Below are 20,111 nucleotides of genomic sequence, written 5' to 3' on the forward strand. Positions count from 1 at the left end.
ATAACACAATGGTTACAAATAACTGAAAAGTTACAGAATAAACCCCATAATTTTTTGTATTTTAATTAACCTACCTTACCTTAATTAATTATTCTCGAGTATTTCAACCGATCAGTTATTCTGGACGCACGATCCATGTAAAAGTACTAATTCTTGCTTGAGGTACTCAACAGGGCACAATGATGCCCCGTAATGATAATCCGACGCGCTCGAAGTTAATTACCCTTTCTATAAGGAAATCGATTATATGTTTCTCAAATATTTTTTTCCAGGTTATGCATTGGTAATCATTCAAGGTTTTTTCATATACAGTTTGTCTTATAATGCATTTATCGGGAAATGTAATGAAGGATTCACAATTTAAACAAAGCGGAAAACTGTAGTATTTTATTTTCGATTGTATTAAACGAGATTATGATTACTCAATATCAAAATATGGAGTGTAAATAGCTTTCTTTTAGATATTCCAAATATTTATTAAACTTATGGTGGCTATATATATACTATTTTTTTTATTAATTGTGAATTTATACAAGAAAATCAACTAAAGTAATCTTAAAATCTCTTAGTGCAGATTTGAACATTTTATGGAATCTATATGCTCTCATTATTACAATAAATAACCTACTTCAGATGTTAGGGTGTTGCTCCAAAAGTAGTTATCTGACAATATTTTTTATTTTTCAGAAATTTTGAATCTGCATTAGGACGTAGTTATTCGTCATATTTTTGCTCTTGTTTAATAACAAATATTCATGTAGCTTTAAATTTGTACAAAAAAGTTTTAAATGTTGAATGAATAACATTGAGTTAATAAAATAAAAAATATATTCAAAATCGCTGTTATTTTAACATGTATATTTTTTAACCCCCTTCCCTGAAGGCAGGTTAATATAAGCTGCTTTGATGTTTTGCTTTAACGATTTAATTTTTATAGGGAGCATGATGATGATGTAGGATTTGGTGAAGTGGAGGATAGTGTAAGTTTAATAAAATAAACACAAATAGACAGCTTTGCTTGAGCTTCTATTTTTTTTGCTGCTTTAAATGCTATGTTAACTAACTGAAACTCTTGTTTATAATATTAGATAACTGTAATAATAGTAAACTGACTGAGAATTCCCAATAATATCTACACAGATTGGTGCTCCTCTATTATCTCGCAATCGGCTTGCAGTAACCAAAATTGAAACTTGCATGTAATAAAAAAGGTACCAACTAATTGTAATCTAGCAAAAAATTGATTGGCTGAACTTCACTTATACTTTTTTTCAATGTCAAAAGATCCCTCATAATTTGATTAGCGATGCAACAGTATTTTTTTCACATGCATTCAAAATCCTTACTGATTTTCGTACATAGAAGTAGAAGTAGTTCAAAATTGGATAATATCTGATAATAGAATACATGGATAACGTCAGTTTTCACTGAATCTGTTGAAATCTTTAAAACAGGGGAAAGGTATCGAGACTTTATAAACTGTTTCATTAGTTAATGAATGACAAAAAAATTATATGTCTTTAAAGTAAATACAATTGGAAATAGACCAAGAATCTAAGAAGTTTGTACAAGCACAGAGACCTAAAAGATCTATTATTCCTGTTTTATTAGGGTCTCACAGGTCTTTGTAGTCTCAGAGCATTGACGGTTTCAGGAAGATTGCTTCCTGTCTCAGTGTATGCAAACATTGTGTGTTCAGGTGTTTCATCCTCTTCTCTTCTTCTCTATTCATTCAAGTTACAGCGCATTGTCAGAAGCTGTTCTTCCTTCTCCATAGTTTCCAAGACACTGTTTAATATGGAGTATCTACTTTCATTAGCTTTGGTTCCAAGTGTTTACCATTGAAACAAATATATGATTTGGGAAGGTTCACATTATGGGATATAGAATACCTAGAATCTTAATTATTAGCTGTATATATTTCCAAAAATTGTTTTTTTGCTATGTTTTGCCCGTTGCATTCACCGGAATTTGATAAATTTCTTGCACATAATGATTGTTCCTTCAGGCAAATACAGAACCATCTGAAGAAGAAAAAGAAGAGTTTCATCAAGTTTATGAATTCTTCCTGAGACTTGCTGGAGAAGACAAAGAAGTAGACTGGATGGAATTAAAAGACATTTTAGATTATTCACTTAAATCAGGTGAGATTTTTTCCTTGTTACATACACATTTTTATAAATGAAAAAAATTATTTGGACTTTATTCAAATATAGTTTGTTGATACTAAAAATGTGTGAAATAACCAAAATATCGATAGTTTAGAGTTCTGGATTGGTTTAACTATAATTATCTGGTCAAAACATTAGCTCATACAGAGATAAAAACAAAAAAACATATTAAGCAAGAATATAGTTCAAATTTTTACTCTTCAACTTTCCGCTTAACAAAATATATATACCTAAATGTTATTTTCGCTAAAAAATATAAATAACAAATTAAATATTAAACAATAATGTCCTCATTGTTGTCGGGGGTTGGGGAGCTGGTATTTGAATTTCTACAGAATGGGCAATGATTGTTTTGCAACATCTGTAGTTCGAAGTCATCAATATGAAAACATTTGAAACAAAAATTGCACATCGTTATGTGTAGTTCAGGTAATAAGTTTCTAAAATATGTGTGACGTAGTGGAGGAGGCCACATACAGATTAAAATACTTGAACTATCCAAAGATAATAACGTTTTTCTTCCAACCGTTATTGGTTTAAATTCATCAGATTTTGTAACTTTAGTCGTGAACGGATCAGGTTCCTCCTCAGGTGGAACTTCCAATTGTAGAGTTTGCTGGGTTTCAGATATATTTTCTTTCCAATTTTCTTCCTTTTTAACTTCAACTGGAGTTTCTATGAGTCTCAATGCCTCTTGATCACTTATATTTTCTTCTAAATGAAATTCAACTAAAGGTAACAACTCAAAACTTACAAATGAATAAAGAAATTTTTCCCCGCAATTTAGACAACTGTTAGTTGTTGTTGATAGAGGATTGTAAGTAGAACAACGATAACACATGGGTAGTAGTTCTTCCGGATCGCTATAAGGCTTCGCTCTAATCGATATTGTCGCTATTTCGACTTGTTCTTGAAATTTGAGAGGTACTCTCAGGTGTGTAATTTTGTCGAAAAGTTGTTTGGCTAACTTATTAGCACCTAGTTTTTTTGCCTAAAAAAATTCAAAATTATTAAACTTGTAAATGGTACAAGCAGTTTATGAAATAGAAAATCTAAACTAAATAATCTGTATGAGGAAATTTATACAGCCTTAATGGAAAGAACCAACCAAAAATCTAACTTAGATATGAAACCAAATATTTTCAACAAATGTGAAATTAACAAATGACAATAAATATTAACAGAGTACCTTAAAGATTTCAAATTACTGATTTGAATTTTTTTCGAATAAGTTGAAATAAACCTTTTCTAACAACAAATAATGACTCTTAGAAGTGACAAGCTTTTCCATATAAAGTAATTATTTGATGGATTTATCAATTTTCATATTTTGATTTTCTTTCAATTAATAACTATTATTATTAGTCTCTATGGACTGTTTTTGAATTGGGAAAAGCATTTTAGAAAACCGGAATCACACTACTAGAAATTAATATAAAATTTCAAGATTGGGAGTGATGGTATAGATATTTATTACAGAAGTTGGATTAATATCTGAGTCTATTTTTAAAGTGGTCTTGACAAGAGGATTTATTTTTTAATAAAACTATAACATAACACCAGGAACACCAGAAAAATGAAATGGCAAAACATCTATTAGGACTTAAGTCAACCTGTGAAAAGTTTCTATTCATTTTTTTAAAAATGGATTTGATTTTTTTTTCATAATATAATGATCGATCTTTCTACCACTTATCGTTAGTGATGGTAGGGTATTATTGGTTGTTTGTACTCCATTCCAAACCATAAAAGCTTTGAAAACGTTTCGTTTTGAAACCAGTCTAAACCGCCAGAAATGCGACCTCAAACTTCATATACTTTCCCCTAGTTTTAAAACAGCATGTTCAGAAAGCTGAATTGCCACTTAAAAGAGATACTAGTTTGGGAATGCCCAGATAATTATTAGCTCATGGGTTCCAGAACACACTGAAGTGGAGTGAAATCAAATAGCAGACAGACTTGTCAAAGTAGAGGTGTAGCACTTTAACACTTTTGTGGAATCGGCTACAGGAAAATAGAAAAAAATGCTAGAAAAGGAGGTAGACGTGAAAAAGTTATTGGGATACAGGGTTTGGGGCAGTCAAGGGTACTCTTATGATTTACAAATATTAACTGGGGTCTCAAAGTGTGACGATTATGAAATAGAAGATTTTGGACATAGAAATTTCTGAAAGGAATGGCGTTAATAGATCAGCTATAAACATTGGATATCCTCAATGTAACAGAAAGAAAAAGAAAACAATAAATCTTTAAGGCTGTAGTGTAAATTATACCATTAACTATACACACATAAGTACATCTATAAAACTAGAAGAGTTAATTACAAATCAAATATATATTTATAGAAGATATAAATTCTAAAAAAAAAAAAACATTTTTAGCAAATTTTCGGTAAAACAGAAATTGATATGTGAATGATTTCCTCTGAGTGCATCTCGACCAATCTAGATCAACCTAAACTAATTATGGATTTATGAAGAGTTGAAACTGATCGGTTTGTTTATCTGTGATACTTTATAATCAGAGCAATTAAATACAGTATGGGGTTCACCTGTTTAGCTAATGTATAGTATATAGCAAATGTAGATACTCCTTTAATTCTCTGTTTTTGTCCAGTTGCTTCTGTCAATAAAAATCTTGATATATTAAAAAGCGCTTCAGGCATATATGAAGTAAACGGTTCTTCTAAATATTTATGTATCGTGTTGTAAGCGTAATAGATTTCTGCTAGTTTTTCGTTAATTCTGAAATAATTTAAATATTGTTCCGTTTTTTCTTTATTTTCTCTTGACATATCCAAGTATTGCCTCGACATAATCCAATAGTAATAACTTGCATCTTGAAATCTGAAATATGATACATAAGTTAAAGTAATCTGATTATAATTTGAAAAAAACTTTTTTAAAAATAGATGATTCTAAATTTTTTTGAATCGTTAAAAAATTTGAATAAAATTTGCCTCCCCTTGAAATCTGCTACCCTAGGGTACAGCCTATTCAGTCTGCTGGTAAATCTACCATTGTATATGACTATGGCGAATGTACATGTAAAATGCTTAATATAAAGTGTATTTGTGCTAATTATGGTGCTTATTTTAATCAATTATTGAGGTTAAAGTGAAGTTTTTTATGTCATAAAATAATAGGAACAAAAAGTACACCATTTTAATTGAATAAAAGGATTTTATAAGTACCTAAATATTCAAATCAAAATTTTTTCGCGACATTGCAAATCCCCTAATGGATTGGAATGTTTTGATTTCTCCCATCTCTAGTAGTCAAATCAATCCACAAGTAATAATACTTTTAAATCAAATAAATTAAAAATTTGCATACCTGCATTCAGAAACAGCATTATCTGTTAGCTGGATAAATACTTTGAATGCCTCTTGAGATTTGCCTGCTTTATGAAAGGCCTTTTGTGCTTCAACAAATTTATCGTTTTCTGCTAACCAATGGGCGTATGGTAAATAAACTAAAACATTATATTGCGGTTGGTCCCTTATAAGGGAGAATGCCTCTTTCCATTCTTTAGCTTCAACATGTAAACGGAGTACGGCTTCTGAATCTCCAAGTCTTCGATAGATTTCGGCAGCTGCAGACGAATATTTTAATCGTTTCAGATGTTTGGCTATAGTCATGAGAGTACTTCTTTCGGATTTCTCTAGTTTTCGTGCTAAATCTATCAACTGTTCACCCCATCTACAAAAAAGAACGTAGCAGGTGGTTACTTGAAAGGTATATTATATAGAATATTTGTTATACAAATATTTTCTATCAAATCTAGTTGAGTTGCGATTACAATCGTATCCACCATAAATGTGGATGAATCTTATTCACTTATTTGTTCAATATAGGGTGTAAACGTACTAGAACCACAAGGAGAAAGACGACTCTCTATAGATCTTAAATGAAATATAGAAAGCCCTTCATTGGAAGAGCCCTTATCATGCCATTGATTTACTTAGAGATACCGAGTTTAAGCCAGCTAATTAGATTATAGAATACTTTTTGATTCTGATTGCTGATTTACGTAAAAAAATGATTTTTTTTACTTTCACAAGCTAAAAAATGAAGGAACAAATGATAATTACATAATTATGAAAATAAATCTTTTACTAATTAAATTATATTAACTAACCCATTGTCAGCATAAATTTGTACTGCGGACGCTGTGTCTCCAACAGAAAGGTACATATCAGCTGCTGCCTTATGCTCATTAATGTTTCTGGCCCAATCCGCTTTTCTTCTTATCAAATCTGAATTGTCATTTGTACCTAAATATTCTTGAGCTTCATCAAACATCCTTAAATCAGTATACATTGTCATTGCTTTAAATTCATGCCCAGCTCTTTGATATATCTTTGCTGCTTCTTTTAATTTACCCTTGTGTGCTAAGATATCACCCAACATTACTTCTTTTGGATAATTTCCTACAAATACAAAATTCTTAGGTTAGGTATAATGAAAATTAATAATTCACGAAGAAAAACCATTCGAAATTACACACTAGGAAGGACAATATCAAAAATGACATTGTTTATACTTTTTATTGTCAACAACAAAGTTTAATATTTCCCCATTTTGTAATTGATAACTACAAACCTTTTTGATGAAGCTCCTGTAAATCATCGATCAATTCTAGATAAGTAAAATCCTGTAATTTGACAAAAGCTAGTCGAGCTATTTTAAATTCTAAATGTTCAAGAGCAGCGTGAGCCAGTTCTTCCCAATCACCTTGTGTAACCCCTAAACACGCAACTTTGTAAGCTTCTTCATACATTCTTTTATCAATGTACTCATACATCGGGGTACTGAGGGGTAGTTCTAGTGTATTCATACTAAAACCGTTGAGACAAAAAACTTTGGATCCTGTTAAACCTACTACAAATCCACTCATTGTTTGAGTATGTACAGGAAAATCCACAACCTTTAAAACAAGAGATATAAAATTTGGAAAACTAGTTAATAAGAAAATTATTATTTATTTTAAAATAAAATTACTTTTTATGAAAAATGATTATTTACCTTTAATGAAAGAGTATTATCTCCACTATAAACCAACATATCTTCGAATAAATTATTGAAGGCCACACTGTTAGCGTTAGCTTCTTGAAATAACAATTCTCCTGTTACAGCATTAAATATTTGACATAAACCGGAATCATCAACAACAGCTAATTTTTGCTTCAGCTGGCTCAAATCAATACACCTAATACCTTCTTTAACTGTAACCTAAAATGTAGAAAGTCAAGTAATTCAAAAAAGTTAAAAGTTAAAAGAAAAATTCCATGTATAAAAACTAAAACGCCGCGAAATAGCGATATGACATAAATCAACAGACAAATTAATTCATTGTGGTATGTTAAATGTACCCATAATGACCTAATTAGATAGAAGATTTTGTTTTTATTTATGATCTGAAAAAAAGAAACATAACTATGTCATTGTTTTAACAGTTCATTCAAATTTTCACCAAGAATTTTCCATATAGTAAGAAATTCAAAAAAAAAGTTAGGTTAGAATAATATTAAGTTGAGGTTAGCTTAAGATTAGGTTAAGTTGAAGCTGGGTTAAGTTCAAAATTAGTAAGATCTAACTACGCGCATAAATGTTTACCATTATTAAAAATTCAATTTTGAAAAACATTAATATGATTTTTTGAGATTTGTATGATTTTTTTCTAAAATGTTCGTTTTTATGTGTAATTTACCAAAAAAAATATGGTGAAGATCGACATTTTACTCGTAGGTTTATGATAACATTTAAAGTTAAAGAATCAAATGATATCTTCAATTGAGATATTTGCTAATTTTGTTTCATAAATTCACCGTCAAAACAAAGATTTAAAAAAAATCATTAACATCGTATCATTTGTCGATTTTCTAGAGCCAAAAAACGAGGGAACAGTGATATTATAAAATTATCTAATATGTTATACTATTTAGAAGCAGAAAATACTAACCAGTGAGAATTATTCGTCTCAACTTACTTTTAACAATGGATGAATATTGTCCAGATGCACTTCCCAAACTTGTCCGTTTTTCAAACCTAATAATAAACCTTCCTTGCCAGGAGGTCCACCAATGTTTTTAATATATCTGATAGGACTTTTAAACGCCCAAGTTTTCTCTTTTTCCCCATTAAAAAACATGCTAAGAAGTGTTTTTTCTTGGCATATAACAAGATGTTCCGAGCAAACTACTAATAGGCTGCATTCTAATCTCTGTGTTATTTTTTCTTTAGCTCTATAATGCATATCGTTACTATCTTTTGAGTATAACTCGTAGATGACGACCCTTTCCGGTAACTGTACCTAAAATACCAATTATTGTATTTTAATTATTCAAATATTTATTGTTTAATTATTATATATGTAAACTTACCGCCAAACGGTCCGTATATATAGCAATTTTTTTGATTAGATCTCTACATTTAATCCTAACTTTTTGTTCAGTGATCAAATGTTGAATTATTATATCAGTCATGTTTTCTCTAAAAGCGTATCTCTCTCTATATAATCCATGTACCATATTGAAGACCAATTGGTAATAAGACACAGTTCCATCTTCACAACCGACAGCCTAAAATTTTTCTTCCTGTATACAACAATTTACTGTAATCCTAAATAAATGACATGAAATTTAGAAGCCCCACAAGGTAATTCTGAACCAAATAAATTTGTCAAGTTATTATAACCATCTATTAAATTTTGGTATAGATTTGAATTTGCTTTCCTATTACCCATATCTTATTAATATACAAGATCAGTTTTCCCTAAATATAATCTCATGATGGTATATTAACCATTGAATCAAGATATGATACAAAACCAACAGAAGTGGGAGAAGAAGAATGTAAAAGAATCACTTGAGAAGTGAAGGTAGAGAAGAAGAAGAAGAAGAAGCGTAGATATAATTAATACAAATATATGAAAAACTAGAAATTGTCCTATTAGATAGAGTAATAGTACACAAAAAGAAAGGTAGTTCCATAATAAGAGAGATACAAACTTGTAGGAAGCATCTACAAAGTATTGAGGAGACAAACTGTTCAGTAACACATATCAAAAGGGAGAAAGTTTCCAAAGAAATTTAAAGCCTTAAAAACTTAGCAAAGCAAGAATAGGATATGAAAAACTAAATATTTTCAATATCGAAAGTGACATATCAGCATCACTGTTTTTTTTAGATCTAACAAAAATATTAATCTACATGCTTACCACAAAATTTCCACTCGGATGAGCTTCGCAACTCCATACCCATGAAGTCTGTGTATCACCTATACAACCTAATTTAATTCCCTCTTTGGTATACATTGTACAAGCCATATTTAATCCGCCGATCAATATATATTCACCTTGTGCAAAATATCTTACTCGTAATGCTTCATAACCAATTTGTCTTTCTTTTCCAATAAGTTTCCCACCTAAAATTGTACATTCCAATTATTGAACCAATGTGAAATTAGGTATATTTCTTGATATACATGGGATGCAGTAAATATGTACATGTTCTGAAATTCTGCCATCATTATTGGAAAAGTTGATATTAAATAATGAATTATTATACTATATACTTCTCCATTCAAACCCTCCAACCCACTCAAAGCTAGTCCAAGGGTACCATAAGAGGACGGGTTTTGGCCAGTTTTGCTGGAGCTTGGCACACTGATAGTTTGATGCAAGTTGATCAAACGTCTTAATGAACAGTAAGCCCTGAAGCTTCCCCAACACCGTCAAAACTACCCATGAATTATCCCCAGGTACCTAATGAATTTGTACTTACCTAAAGTATAAAATGATAAATTCTTTTTCCAATCAGTGACACAAAGAGTATCATTAGGATCATCTCTATTGGGACACCAACTTAAAGCCCAAATAGCAGGATTATTTGGTCTTTCTATTTTATGTTTTTCTTCACCTTGTTTGTTGCGTATCGATATAATTCCATTATTACATCCTAAAGCTAAATATTGACCATCATTTGTCCATGAACAGGAGTTAATTCTGGCCTGAAACAAGTTGAGGAATTTAAATCAATTAAATGAAAAACCTACAAAACAATGATTCAAGATCTATCAAAACTTACATTTATTTTGTGTTTTTGAACGGATTTTTGTTCTGTGCTCCAAAATGCAAAATCCGATAAGGCGCATGACGCCAAAGTATGAGATAAAGGATTAAACGCAAGACATTGTACAGAATCTCCATGGCTATATTTTAATAATCCTTCCAGTTTATTCGACCATATAATAACCGTTTTGTCAGCACTGCCGCTAGCAAACTTCTCCCCATTTTTGGCATAACACACAGCATGAACTTTATCTTTATGACCTTTGAGGAGTTGAATTAATGTACCATCATTAGTGTCATATACTAAAACGTGATGCCCACCTGCCACAATTAATTGCGTTCCATCTGGTTTAAAACACAAATCATAAATACTGAAAGAAAAAATATTATATAATTATCATTTTATAAATGTATTATGATTTAAGTAATAGTAGTTGTTTCGGTAGATTGTTTAATTATCAACAATAGATGTTTTATCTATTGGGATGTCTCTGTAGTTACTCAATATCAACATATTTTTTTTATCTTGATTTTAGATATATTTCATATAGAATCAGGGTAAACCATCATTAAAACGTAAGAAGGGTGCTAAGAAGTAAAAATTATAAACATATATTGCTTAACATTCCATACATTGTATAAAACAAGCAGATATGTCTTCAGATATTTTTAATCAAAAAATTATAAAGAAATGTACAGTAGCATCCTATAGTTGTTGCATTATAAATTAGAAATGGTTTATAAAAACTGTAAATATATTATCTTTATCCTACTAATACCACAATGTACTAAAATTTAAGGTGTAAACTTCGGAAAAAATGTTTCTTATTTTATTCCTTGCACAAACTATATATAACATTTCAGAATAAAAACAATGTGCATTTGGTAAATACTCTAATCTACAAGTAAAAGGGGATAAGCATAAAGTAATTCACATCACATTTACAAAGGCAAATAAAAATATAACTACCTCAGTTGTCTAGTACTTGGATGTGGTTTACTGCTACCTAAACGGAATGAGAATGCCGATTTTGATGGGCTGAAAGAAATTAAATATTTTCAGGAAGACTGCCAAAACTCATTGAATAAGTCAATATAATTTACTTTTCACAAATACGTAACGTTACTAGATTATTGAATATCTTAATTAACTGAAAGAAATGAAAATTGATATCCTCTATTCCCAGCTATAATGTGCTGAAAACTGAGTTTTCACTACTTATATAGGTGAATTAAAATCCAATTGTGTTTAGGTGCTAAATTAAAATAACTAAGTACGTATAACAAGATTAAATGTGCTCTCTCACCTCTGAGCAGTCTTTTCAGTATCCTGTATTTTGTCTACCCACTTGGGTATATATCTCATTTTGAATAACTTGGTAACTATATTATTTCCATTTTAGTAAGTTTAACTAGAACTATTATCAATTCAATCCTACTATTTCATTGTTGTCATCGAAGAACGTTACTATGGAAACACCGTAATATATCTAAAATAAGCACATCATTTTATAATCTCAAATTATTTAATTTCATACATAAATTTAACGAAAAAAAAGTTTAAATAGATGAACAAACTTCCCTTGCAGCTGATGATACAATAACTACTCCAAATAATATATTTTACTTACTTTTACATTAATAACTACATTTTTAATTATCGTTCACAAGTTTATTTTTATTATTTGAATAAACGGGTAAATTAAAAGGACAGGTAGATACGAAGCGTACAGGTTGTTTACCTTGAAAAAGAGAGAAGCAAAATCTCAAGCCATGTAAGATAGAGCAAGAGGGAAATAATTCTTTGTCTTTGTTAAGCATTTATTTCATCAATCTATGATTCTGTAATCACTGAAGCGTAATCAGTTAGAGTTCTGTGATTTCGAAAGATCAAAAATAATATCGATTATTATATTAAGTTATTCGATTGAATACTTTTTCCTCATCTGAAAATCTTTGTTGGATATGTTAATTTTAAACTTCTAGACGTGCCTTAAAGATTTTTAATTGTAATTTTTTGGTATGTTCATATGGAATAGAGGTTTGGTTCTTTCGGTGAACTAGTAAGATATTTCTATTTATCATAAATAATTTATATAGTAGAATGAAACATATAAATGTCGTATATGAATTATAATTTCAATTTAATTAGTACTTAAATAACCTCTTAATGCAAACAGTCACAGTTACTTTTTTATGAATATATTTCCAATTATAGTATGCCTTTAATAAGTATAATGCAGCTTCAATTCGGTACCTCTATTCGATTATATTTTTAATGAGTACATTTTAATACAGATACCTAAATTTGGTACTCTCTATCTTTTCGTACGGCTCAAAACCGGGGACACCTACAAGTAAGTAGGGCAAATATATCGATTCATTTGGATTGTGGTGATACAGGGAATTGCTTAGGATCGCCTGGACTGTAAGGAAAACTAATCAGTCGATGCAATATTTTGGATACGTAGCTAGAAGACGAGTTGACAATACAGACGGACTTATAGTGATGAGAGAAGTACGGGGAAAAAAATAAATAGATTCTGATCGCCTATGATATGGTCTAACCAACCTCTTCACTTATCGTTATACCTCGCTAAAGATCGAGAAATATGAGAGCAGACAATAAAAAAAGAGAATATAAACATTCCAAAGAAGTCATGACCTTCATGACTGAGCAAACGAGCAGAAACTTAAATATATTTTTGATTTAACTGGTACTTAAATATCTTCTCAATGGAATAATTCAGATTTTATTTTTTATAAAAATATTCCCAATTGAATTATGTCAAGAGTATATTTTGATATAGATATCTAAATATCTCCAATTTTTGTCTGGACTTACAAATTAGCTCTATTCGATTTTTGTTGTTTTTTATTTCAAATTTGAATTTGATCATTTCTATATTTTGTACAAGATCGCCAACGAAAGAAAATTATCTCTACGGAACCGAAAACTACTGTAAACGATTTGAATGAGGCGCCTAACAAAAATTCAGACGATGTGATTTTAATAAAAAAGATAAAAAGGATTAAAGATCCGAAGATAACACTGCCTGATAAACCTCCCCAGGAAGTAACCACTACAACATCTACTGCCAATAACAATAATTCGTTCACATCATGTTTGGCTTTGTTTTGTGGAACATTATGTAAAGGTACTCCCTTGGCCGATTTACTGACATCAAAGGCTACAGAAACTCCTTTGAGATCGGCTTTAACTGGTAGGTCGAAAATGCATGACAAAAAAAAATATTGCACTTGTTAGTAGCACACATTTGTATGTTTGTATTTGCATGGTCGTTATAATTACCATATAATAAATGGACAAACTTTCTCTTCGTATTTGTCACATAACCTCAATTTTACAGTTTGTGTAAGCTCATGAAGCCCAATAATTTATGTGGTGCTTGAGGAGCAAGCGACTGTTTGATCTCAAAAAGAGCAGTTTGGTACATGCGTTTGAAGTTATGCGCACCCATGTGCTCGATTGGGTGCTCAAATTTATTGGTAAAACATAGGTATCCGCAAATGACAAAATCTTAGCCTGTTTGCAATGGAATAACTATTATTTATACGAATATTCTCTGTATTCAGAAAGTGATATAAAAGTAAATAAGGGCCTATGGCTTTGTTGACCTAACAAAGGCTTTCGACGTGGTAAACTCAAAGATGTTATACGCATTCACAGAAAAATGTCAAGGAACTTAACTAACTAAACCGTATAAGAATAAAACACGATAACACACAGATGACATTCTAATAACAACAGGAATTAGACGGGGGTGACAGTCTAAGTCCATTGTTTTTCATCCTTGTCCTAGACCGCATAATAAACGGAATCAAAACTGCAGGAAGAAGATGCATGGTGGGAAGCAGAGAGTTCCTCATAACAAAAGATGAAGACAATTTACAACGGAAGCTTTCTAGATTGGTTAGGTTACAAATCAGCGATGGGCGATAAGCATGCAAAACGCTAAAAAGACACCCAGAATCTCCGGAAGATTATTCGACGTTGTATGGCACAACAAATTCGTGTCCTCCGCAAGCAAGATGCGTATATAGAAGACGGCTGTACGTCCCATATTAACCTATGCAGCTGAAACGAGAGTGGATAGAAACAGGATCAAACAAGGCGAGAGCGGAAAGCAAATGTCGACAGAATGGAGGTGGATCGGCTGGCTAAACAAGCATTCAAGGAGATGCCAACTACTAGAAGATCAGCAAGCAGACCTCATGGACATCGACATCTTAAGATCGTGGGTCCATCACTTCACACTCTAAACAAAAGAACAATCAAAACAATGGACTGAAAAGGGAGAACCGATTCCAAAGAAGGCAAAGACGATTCCATCTGCAGGCAAGGTCATGGATGCAAGTTTTTTGGGATGCGCGTGGAATAATTTTTATTGACTTTCTTGAAAAAGGGAAAACTATCAACGGCGAGTACCATACGAACTTATTGTGTTGTTTGAGCGATGAAATCAAGCAAAATCTGTCGCATTTGACTAAGAAGAAAGTGTTGCCCCATCAAGACAATGTACCAGTTCACACATCCGCTATTTCAATGGTCAAAAATTAATGAATAAAAATTTGAATTGCTACCTCATGCACCCTATTCGCCAGATTTTGCCATCTTGGATTATTTTCTGTTCCCAGACTTGAAAAAAATGGCTCGGTGTCAAATATTATCCAACAATGAAGAGATTATGTCGGCAGTTAATGACGATTCTTTTTATGAAAAGGGTGTCGAACTTATTGAGCATCGCTGAGAAAAGTGCTAAAAGGAGATGACTGAAAAATAAATATATTTTTGTCTAAAATTTTCTTGGTTGTGCCTGGTACTTCTTGGACCATCCTATTAAACGTAGATACATTCATTCATTATATTATTTGAATTTTTAGGTGGATTTCAATAAGAACAAACACATTCATTCATTAAATTTCAAGGTTATTGATGTTTCTGCATTTGAATTGAAAAAATGGTTAAATAAGAATTTTTTTTGTAGTACTGAAAGTAGATGGTTTCTCAAAAGATGTTTGCCGAAGTATGATTTCGATGTTGGATACAGATAAATCAGGAAAATTGGGCTTTGTAGAATTCACAGAGTTGTGGGACTCTATTCGACAATGGAAGGTAAGTCATGGGTAGATAATGACCGATTATGTGTGTATACGGAATGTCCCAAACACTAACTAAACAAATCAGTCGGTACTTGCAAGTTTCAACTTAGATTTTGGAGTGGGCTAAAACTTTTGACAAAGTTCTAGACACCCAAAATTATGGCAGGGCTCACTTCACCACTTTGCAATAATAAAATATGTCAATACCATTTGCCACTTATATTTTTATCGTTTCTAGAATGTTTGGATGTTATACGATAAAGATCAGTCTGGAACATTTAGCGGTTTCGAGTTGCGACAAGCTTTGAATTCAGCAGGTTTCAGGTTGAATAATAAGATACTGAATATTTTGATGCACAGATATGGTAACAAAAACGGTGAGATGGACTTTGAAGATTTCATGATGTGTGCTATTAAATTAAAAACAATGATTGGTAAGTTTCAAACATTATAAAAACAAACCATTTCACTATGGCGATCTCATTGGACGGAAAGTGAATCAAAACTATGTGATATTGAACCTTTATATGAAAATTGGTTTCCCTTTTCCGAACAGACAACACCAAGTGATTATTTTTCGTCTTCGGCTAGGGGCATACGAAATTTATCAATAGTTACTCTCATAGAAGTAACACATCGAAAGAAAAAAAACTGTGAATTATCTAACACATTTGGTGGCCTATTTAAGGACACTCGAGCCAAACCTGTTTTGCTTTTTATTGGTGGCGCTTCGAAAAATCTCAGTTCTTATCTTTCACGTCTAAAATCATTTCCAATATTTTTTTTCATTAAATTATCAAATTATTACATTTTGTAAGTAGCTCGGAGTTATGATCAATTACTTTCACGAAGTCACTTTTGGAAGTTGATTGACAGCTGAATCGTGTACAATGTCACGCAAATGTGTTAACCCTCTCGACTTTTTTTGTTATATTTGCGGTAAATATGCATCTGAAAGCCAAAAAGAGATATTACACCTTTAATTAAGAAGTGCTATCGTGCATATATTCCAACCTGGATATTCGCAATCAGAATAAATATTGGGTGCTACACATCTTTCTGTATTTCGTGTCACAGACATTCGACGAGTTGGTTTAATGGAGAATGTTCAGCAATGCCCTTTGGCAAACCAGTGATATGCGGTGGTGTCTTCTGTATCAAAAACAGTCCCTCATTCAAAAGAAATCCTTGTGTCTTTTACAGTTTATGATGATGAAGTTCTGAAAACGGAGGAACTGAAACAAATTTTACAGCTCCTGTCAGTCCTCAAGCACCACATTTGATTAACTAATGGGAGCTTCGTGATCTCATAAGGTATTTAAATTTGCCCCAAAAAATACTGAAGTGTTAAATTCAAGACTGAAACAGTGGAATCTACGGAAGACGAGAGGGCATGTTAATATTGGGTTATAAACATAGGTCAGAGGAATGAAGACTCTTCGTTGATTCTTCAAAGTCAAATATAAAGCTGTACTGCTCCATAATGGAAATAAATTTCCATTAGTACCTTCAGCTTACGGAGCTCATTTAAAAGAAACATATGACATTATAAAACTAGTGTTAGAAAAGATGGAATACAACAAACACCAATGATTAATCTGTGCAGATTTGGAAGTTGTTGTTTTAGTTTAAGGACTACAAACTTGCTACATGGAAAATTGTTGCTTTTCATGCGGTAGTTAACCCCAAATAGATAATATTACCACCTTTGCATATTAAATTAGGGCTAATCAAAAATTTTGTAAAAGCCATGGGCAAGAAAGAGAAGCTTTGATAACGTTTGTCAAAGTTACCGAAATTTTTTTTTTGGTGGCTATAGATCTCCTCAATATTCTGATCTCATCAAAAAAATGCTGAATGCATATTATAAATTGGGATGTAATATGTCCTTGAAAATATACTTTGAAATTGAAAAGCACTACCCAGGAAAATGGCCTTTCATTAGAGACACTCCGGACTCCGAATATAGGAAACATGTGGAACGGTCTAAGAAAAAATGTTTTTTAGGGCTTGCTAATAAAACTGGAGCTTCATAAATACATAATTAATATTTTTAGAAGTAATAAATTCGTTTCTTACAAAAATGTGACCTTACACATTTATTTTTCTATAAGAATTATGAATTACATAATCTGATCCACAAGGAAAATAGTTTTTCATGTAACAATTGTGTAAAGTAGCCACATGAGTCAAAAATGGCCTTTACTTACGAATTGCATACAATATTTTTTCTACTATCCAAAATTTTATCGAAATAAACAAGTTTAATGGTAATTTTCTTTATGTACTAGTGCGTGAAGTACGTTCAACTATTACGCTTTTATTGATGTCTTTTGAATATTTTAATCAAGATTATAACAAACTAACAAAACAACAGTCGAATTTGTGTTATTAAATATGTCAACTTTTCTCCTCGGCATGCATCAAAAATAACTTTCTAAACGCAGTACTGCTTAAAGTAAGTTTTACGCATTCGGATACAAGGGCGGATCTAGGGTTTTGACAAAGGGGGGGTCATTAGTATTAGGACGAGTTCTCCCCCAAAGATATGGCGTTTTAAGCCTTTTACCCACAAAATATAAGTTAATTGCGTTGTTTTTGACAGTATAATGACGAATTTTACGCAATTTTTACTATAAACCTCAATTCCTCCTCGACTTTGAAACAAAAAACCAAGTTAATTGACCCCCATGACCTCCCCTGGATCCGCGCTTGCTCGAATATGTGTCTAAAGTACGTACTTTACGTACGGTAGTAGAAGAAATACTTTTTTCGTATGACATAATAAATTGTGATTGTAATTATGTATACATATTGTCTTTCTAGAACTCTTCAAAAAGAAACAATCAAATTCAACAAGAAATGCGAGTTTCTCGATAGATGAATGGTTAGAAAACACTCTTTATTCCTAAACATATATTTTTGTTAGATATATAAAAATTTCAAATGAAGCTTTTTTCTTCTATTTTTGGAAATGTATGTTCGTTTCAAAATTGTTAGTAAGATTTATTAGTATTAAGAACGTTTAATTCCTCATTATATACACAATATATACAAATTTATACATTTTCTTGTTCAATTGTTGACTCATAAATAAATATTTATTGATGAATTTGTGTTTTACTAATAATTGATTCCAGGTATTCGATAAATTTATCAGGTTATCAGTTTTCAAGTAAACAAACATTATGCTAAGAATCTATTTTTTTGCTTACCAACTATCACGAGATATCGATAATCGTTTACTAGATGTGTAATTGTTTTTATTGGTTATACTTAAGGAGGTCCTTTTACCACCAATGGAAAATCAGACTCATTAGATTATGATTTTGATAATTTTTATTATCTATCAATTTATATTTATATCAAATATAAAATTACCTCAAGTTCTAAGTATATTCCAATTATGGTTAAAAATGCAACTTGAAAAGGGGTTTTTGAAGATGAGCCAATATTTTCGTCGACATCGTTTACGGAATAGTCAAATAATAAGGACAAACATTACGTTTTTTTCAGTTTTTTCATATTATCTCTTGAAAGGTACAAAATATAAAAAATTTTTCAAAAAAAACCACTTTTTTTTCAACCTAACGCCGCCGAAACTGATCTTTATCAACTGGAACCTCCTTTTCATAAAAATGACAACAAAACGTTATAATCTACTCAAAAAGTATCTAGGCTATAACCTTATTACAACCAAAATAAGCTGGGAAATCGAAGAAGTTACTTCCTATAGAACAAACAGTTTACTCTTGGTAAATTGCTAGAAAATCTATTAAAAACCAGAATAACATGAAATATCAATTAAAATTAAGTTATTTAGGTTAGGTTAGGTTAGGTTTAGAAGCATGAATTCAAGTTACAAGAGGAACGTGCTACCTTCGAAAGGATAAAAAAATCATGCAGGATATTCATCGATTAAATTTAGGCACCTGAGCCTACAAAATCAGAGAATTTTTTCCCCTAAATGATTTCCTCTTCTTACATCCTACCTTGAAAAACGGTATACTCCAGGTAGCCTTTTGGGTCCGCTTCTGTTTCTTTTATACACATCACTATTTACTTAGTGCAACATATACACTGTGGCACTGCTTTGGTAGCTTTCTATTATGGAGATCTTCAAATCTTTCAAACAAATTTCTACAGGCTACAGCAATGATTGAAAATATCGTAAATTCAAGTCAACCAGTCTAAATCTATCCACGTGACCTTCACCAACAGAAGAGAAAACTGTCTATTTGGCACAATAAACGAACATGGAATATCACCGAAGGAGAAAGTTAAATATCTTGGGATCCATCCGGATAGGAGAATTTCTTTGTACGAAAAAAAAAAAACAGTTTAAGATTAAACTTAAACAATTAAGGGTGTGGGGACAAAAAAGTACAGTAGGCGTTCACTGAGAATGTAATGTTGATTGTTTCTCGTAATTTGGCAGTTGTCTAATATTCCAAGTATCAGGATTAGACAGAAAAGAAATAAAAAAGAGAAGCTTTGGTTAAAGCGGTTCACGGAAAACTGGGAGTCAGTGTGCAAAAGCACTCTAAAGGAACAGAATGTTGTTAAAAAATCAAGAAAATCGGCACAATATTCTAAGAAGCAATATATGGAACAAAAATCAGAACTTAGAAGTCTCAGTATCAAAGGGTTTCCAACTGCTAAAGCGAACCGACTGAGTGTTTCATAAAGTGCAAATGATTGAATTAAAGCAAACAGTTTGTATGGATTTTTTGTCCTCACATT

The 20,111-nt window shown here is 31.4% G+C and overlaps 2 protein-coding genes across 8 annotated transcripts in view; one reads left to right on the top strand and one right to left on the bottom strand.

Moving 5' to 3' along the window:
* The window catches only part of LOC130893415 (calpain-A-like), a 42,564-nt gene extending 24,084 nt beyond the window's left edge, over positions 1-18,480 (top strand). For all 5 annotated transcript variants that reach the window (XM_057799510.1, XM_057799509.1, XM_057799507.1 and 2 more), the window contains 5 exons: positions 938-980; positions 2,009-2,144; positions 15,254-15,381; positions 15,607-15,802; positions 18,195-18,480. In XM_057799510.1, the coding sequence (XP_057655493.1) occupies positions 938-980; positions 2,009-2,144; positions 15,254-15,381; positions 15,607-15,802; positions 18,195-18,280 (589 nt within the window). In that variant the 3' untranslated portion in view covers positions 18,281-18,480. The remainder of the gene's footprint in view (positions 1-937; positions 981-2,008; positions 2,145-15,253; positions 15,382-15,606; positions 15,803-18,194) is intronic.
* On the bottom strand, positions 373-12,229 carry LOC130893414 (intraflagellar transport protein 122 homolog). Of its 3 annotated transcripts, none has more exons than XM_057799504.1 (14): positions 11,876-12,229; positions 11,552-11,734; positions 11,215-11,283; positions 10,261-10,615; positions 9,958-10,183; positions 9,393-9,598; positions 8,557-8,754; positions 8,163-8,486; positions 7,199-7,405; positions 6,776-7,100; positions 6,312-6,603; positions 5,507-5,872; positions 4,723-5,017; positions 373-3,162 (listed from the first exon to the last, which is right to left on the bottom strand). In XM_057799504.1, exons 2-14 carry the CDS (start codon positions 11,608-11,610, stop codon positions 2,446-2,448), a joined length of 3,639 nt encoding a protein of 1,212 aa, XP_057655487.1. In that variant the 5' UTR covers positions 11,611-11,734; positions 11,876-12,229; the 3' UTR covers positions 373-2,445. The 3 variants fall into 3 exon arrangements, with proteins under 3 accessions (XP_057655487.1, XP_057655488.1, XP_057655489.1); XM_057799505.1 differs by having other exon boundaries at positions 1,757-3,162; positions 8,163-8,480; positions 11,876-11,938; XM_057799506.1 differs by lacking the exon at positions 11,215-11,283 and having other exon boundaries at positions 1,757-3,162; positions 11,876-11,938.
* Positions 18,481-20,111: the final 1,631 nt, after the last annotated feature.

This window comes from Diorhabda carinulata, chromosome 4 (genome assembly GCF_026250575.1).
Source record: "Diorhabda carinulata isolate Delta chromosome 4, icDioCari1.1, whole genome shotgun sequence".
Taxonomy (NCBI): domain Eukaryota; kingdom Metazoa; phylum Arthropoda; class Insecta; order Coleoptera; family Chrysomelidae; genus Diorhabda; species Diorhabda carinulata.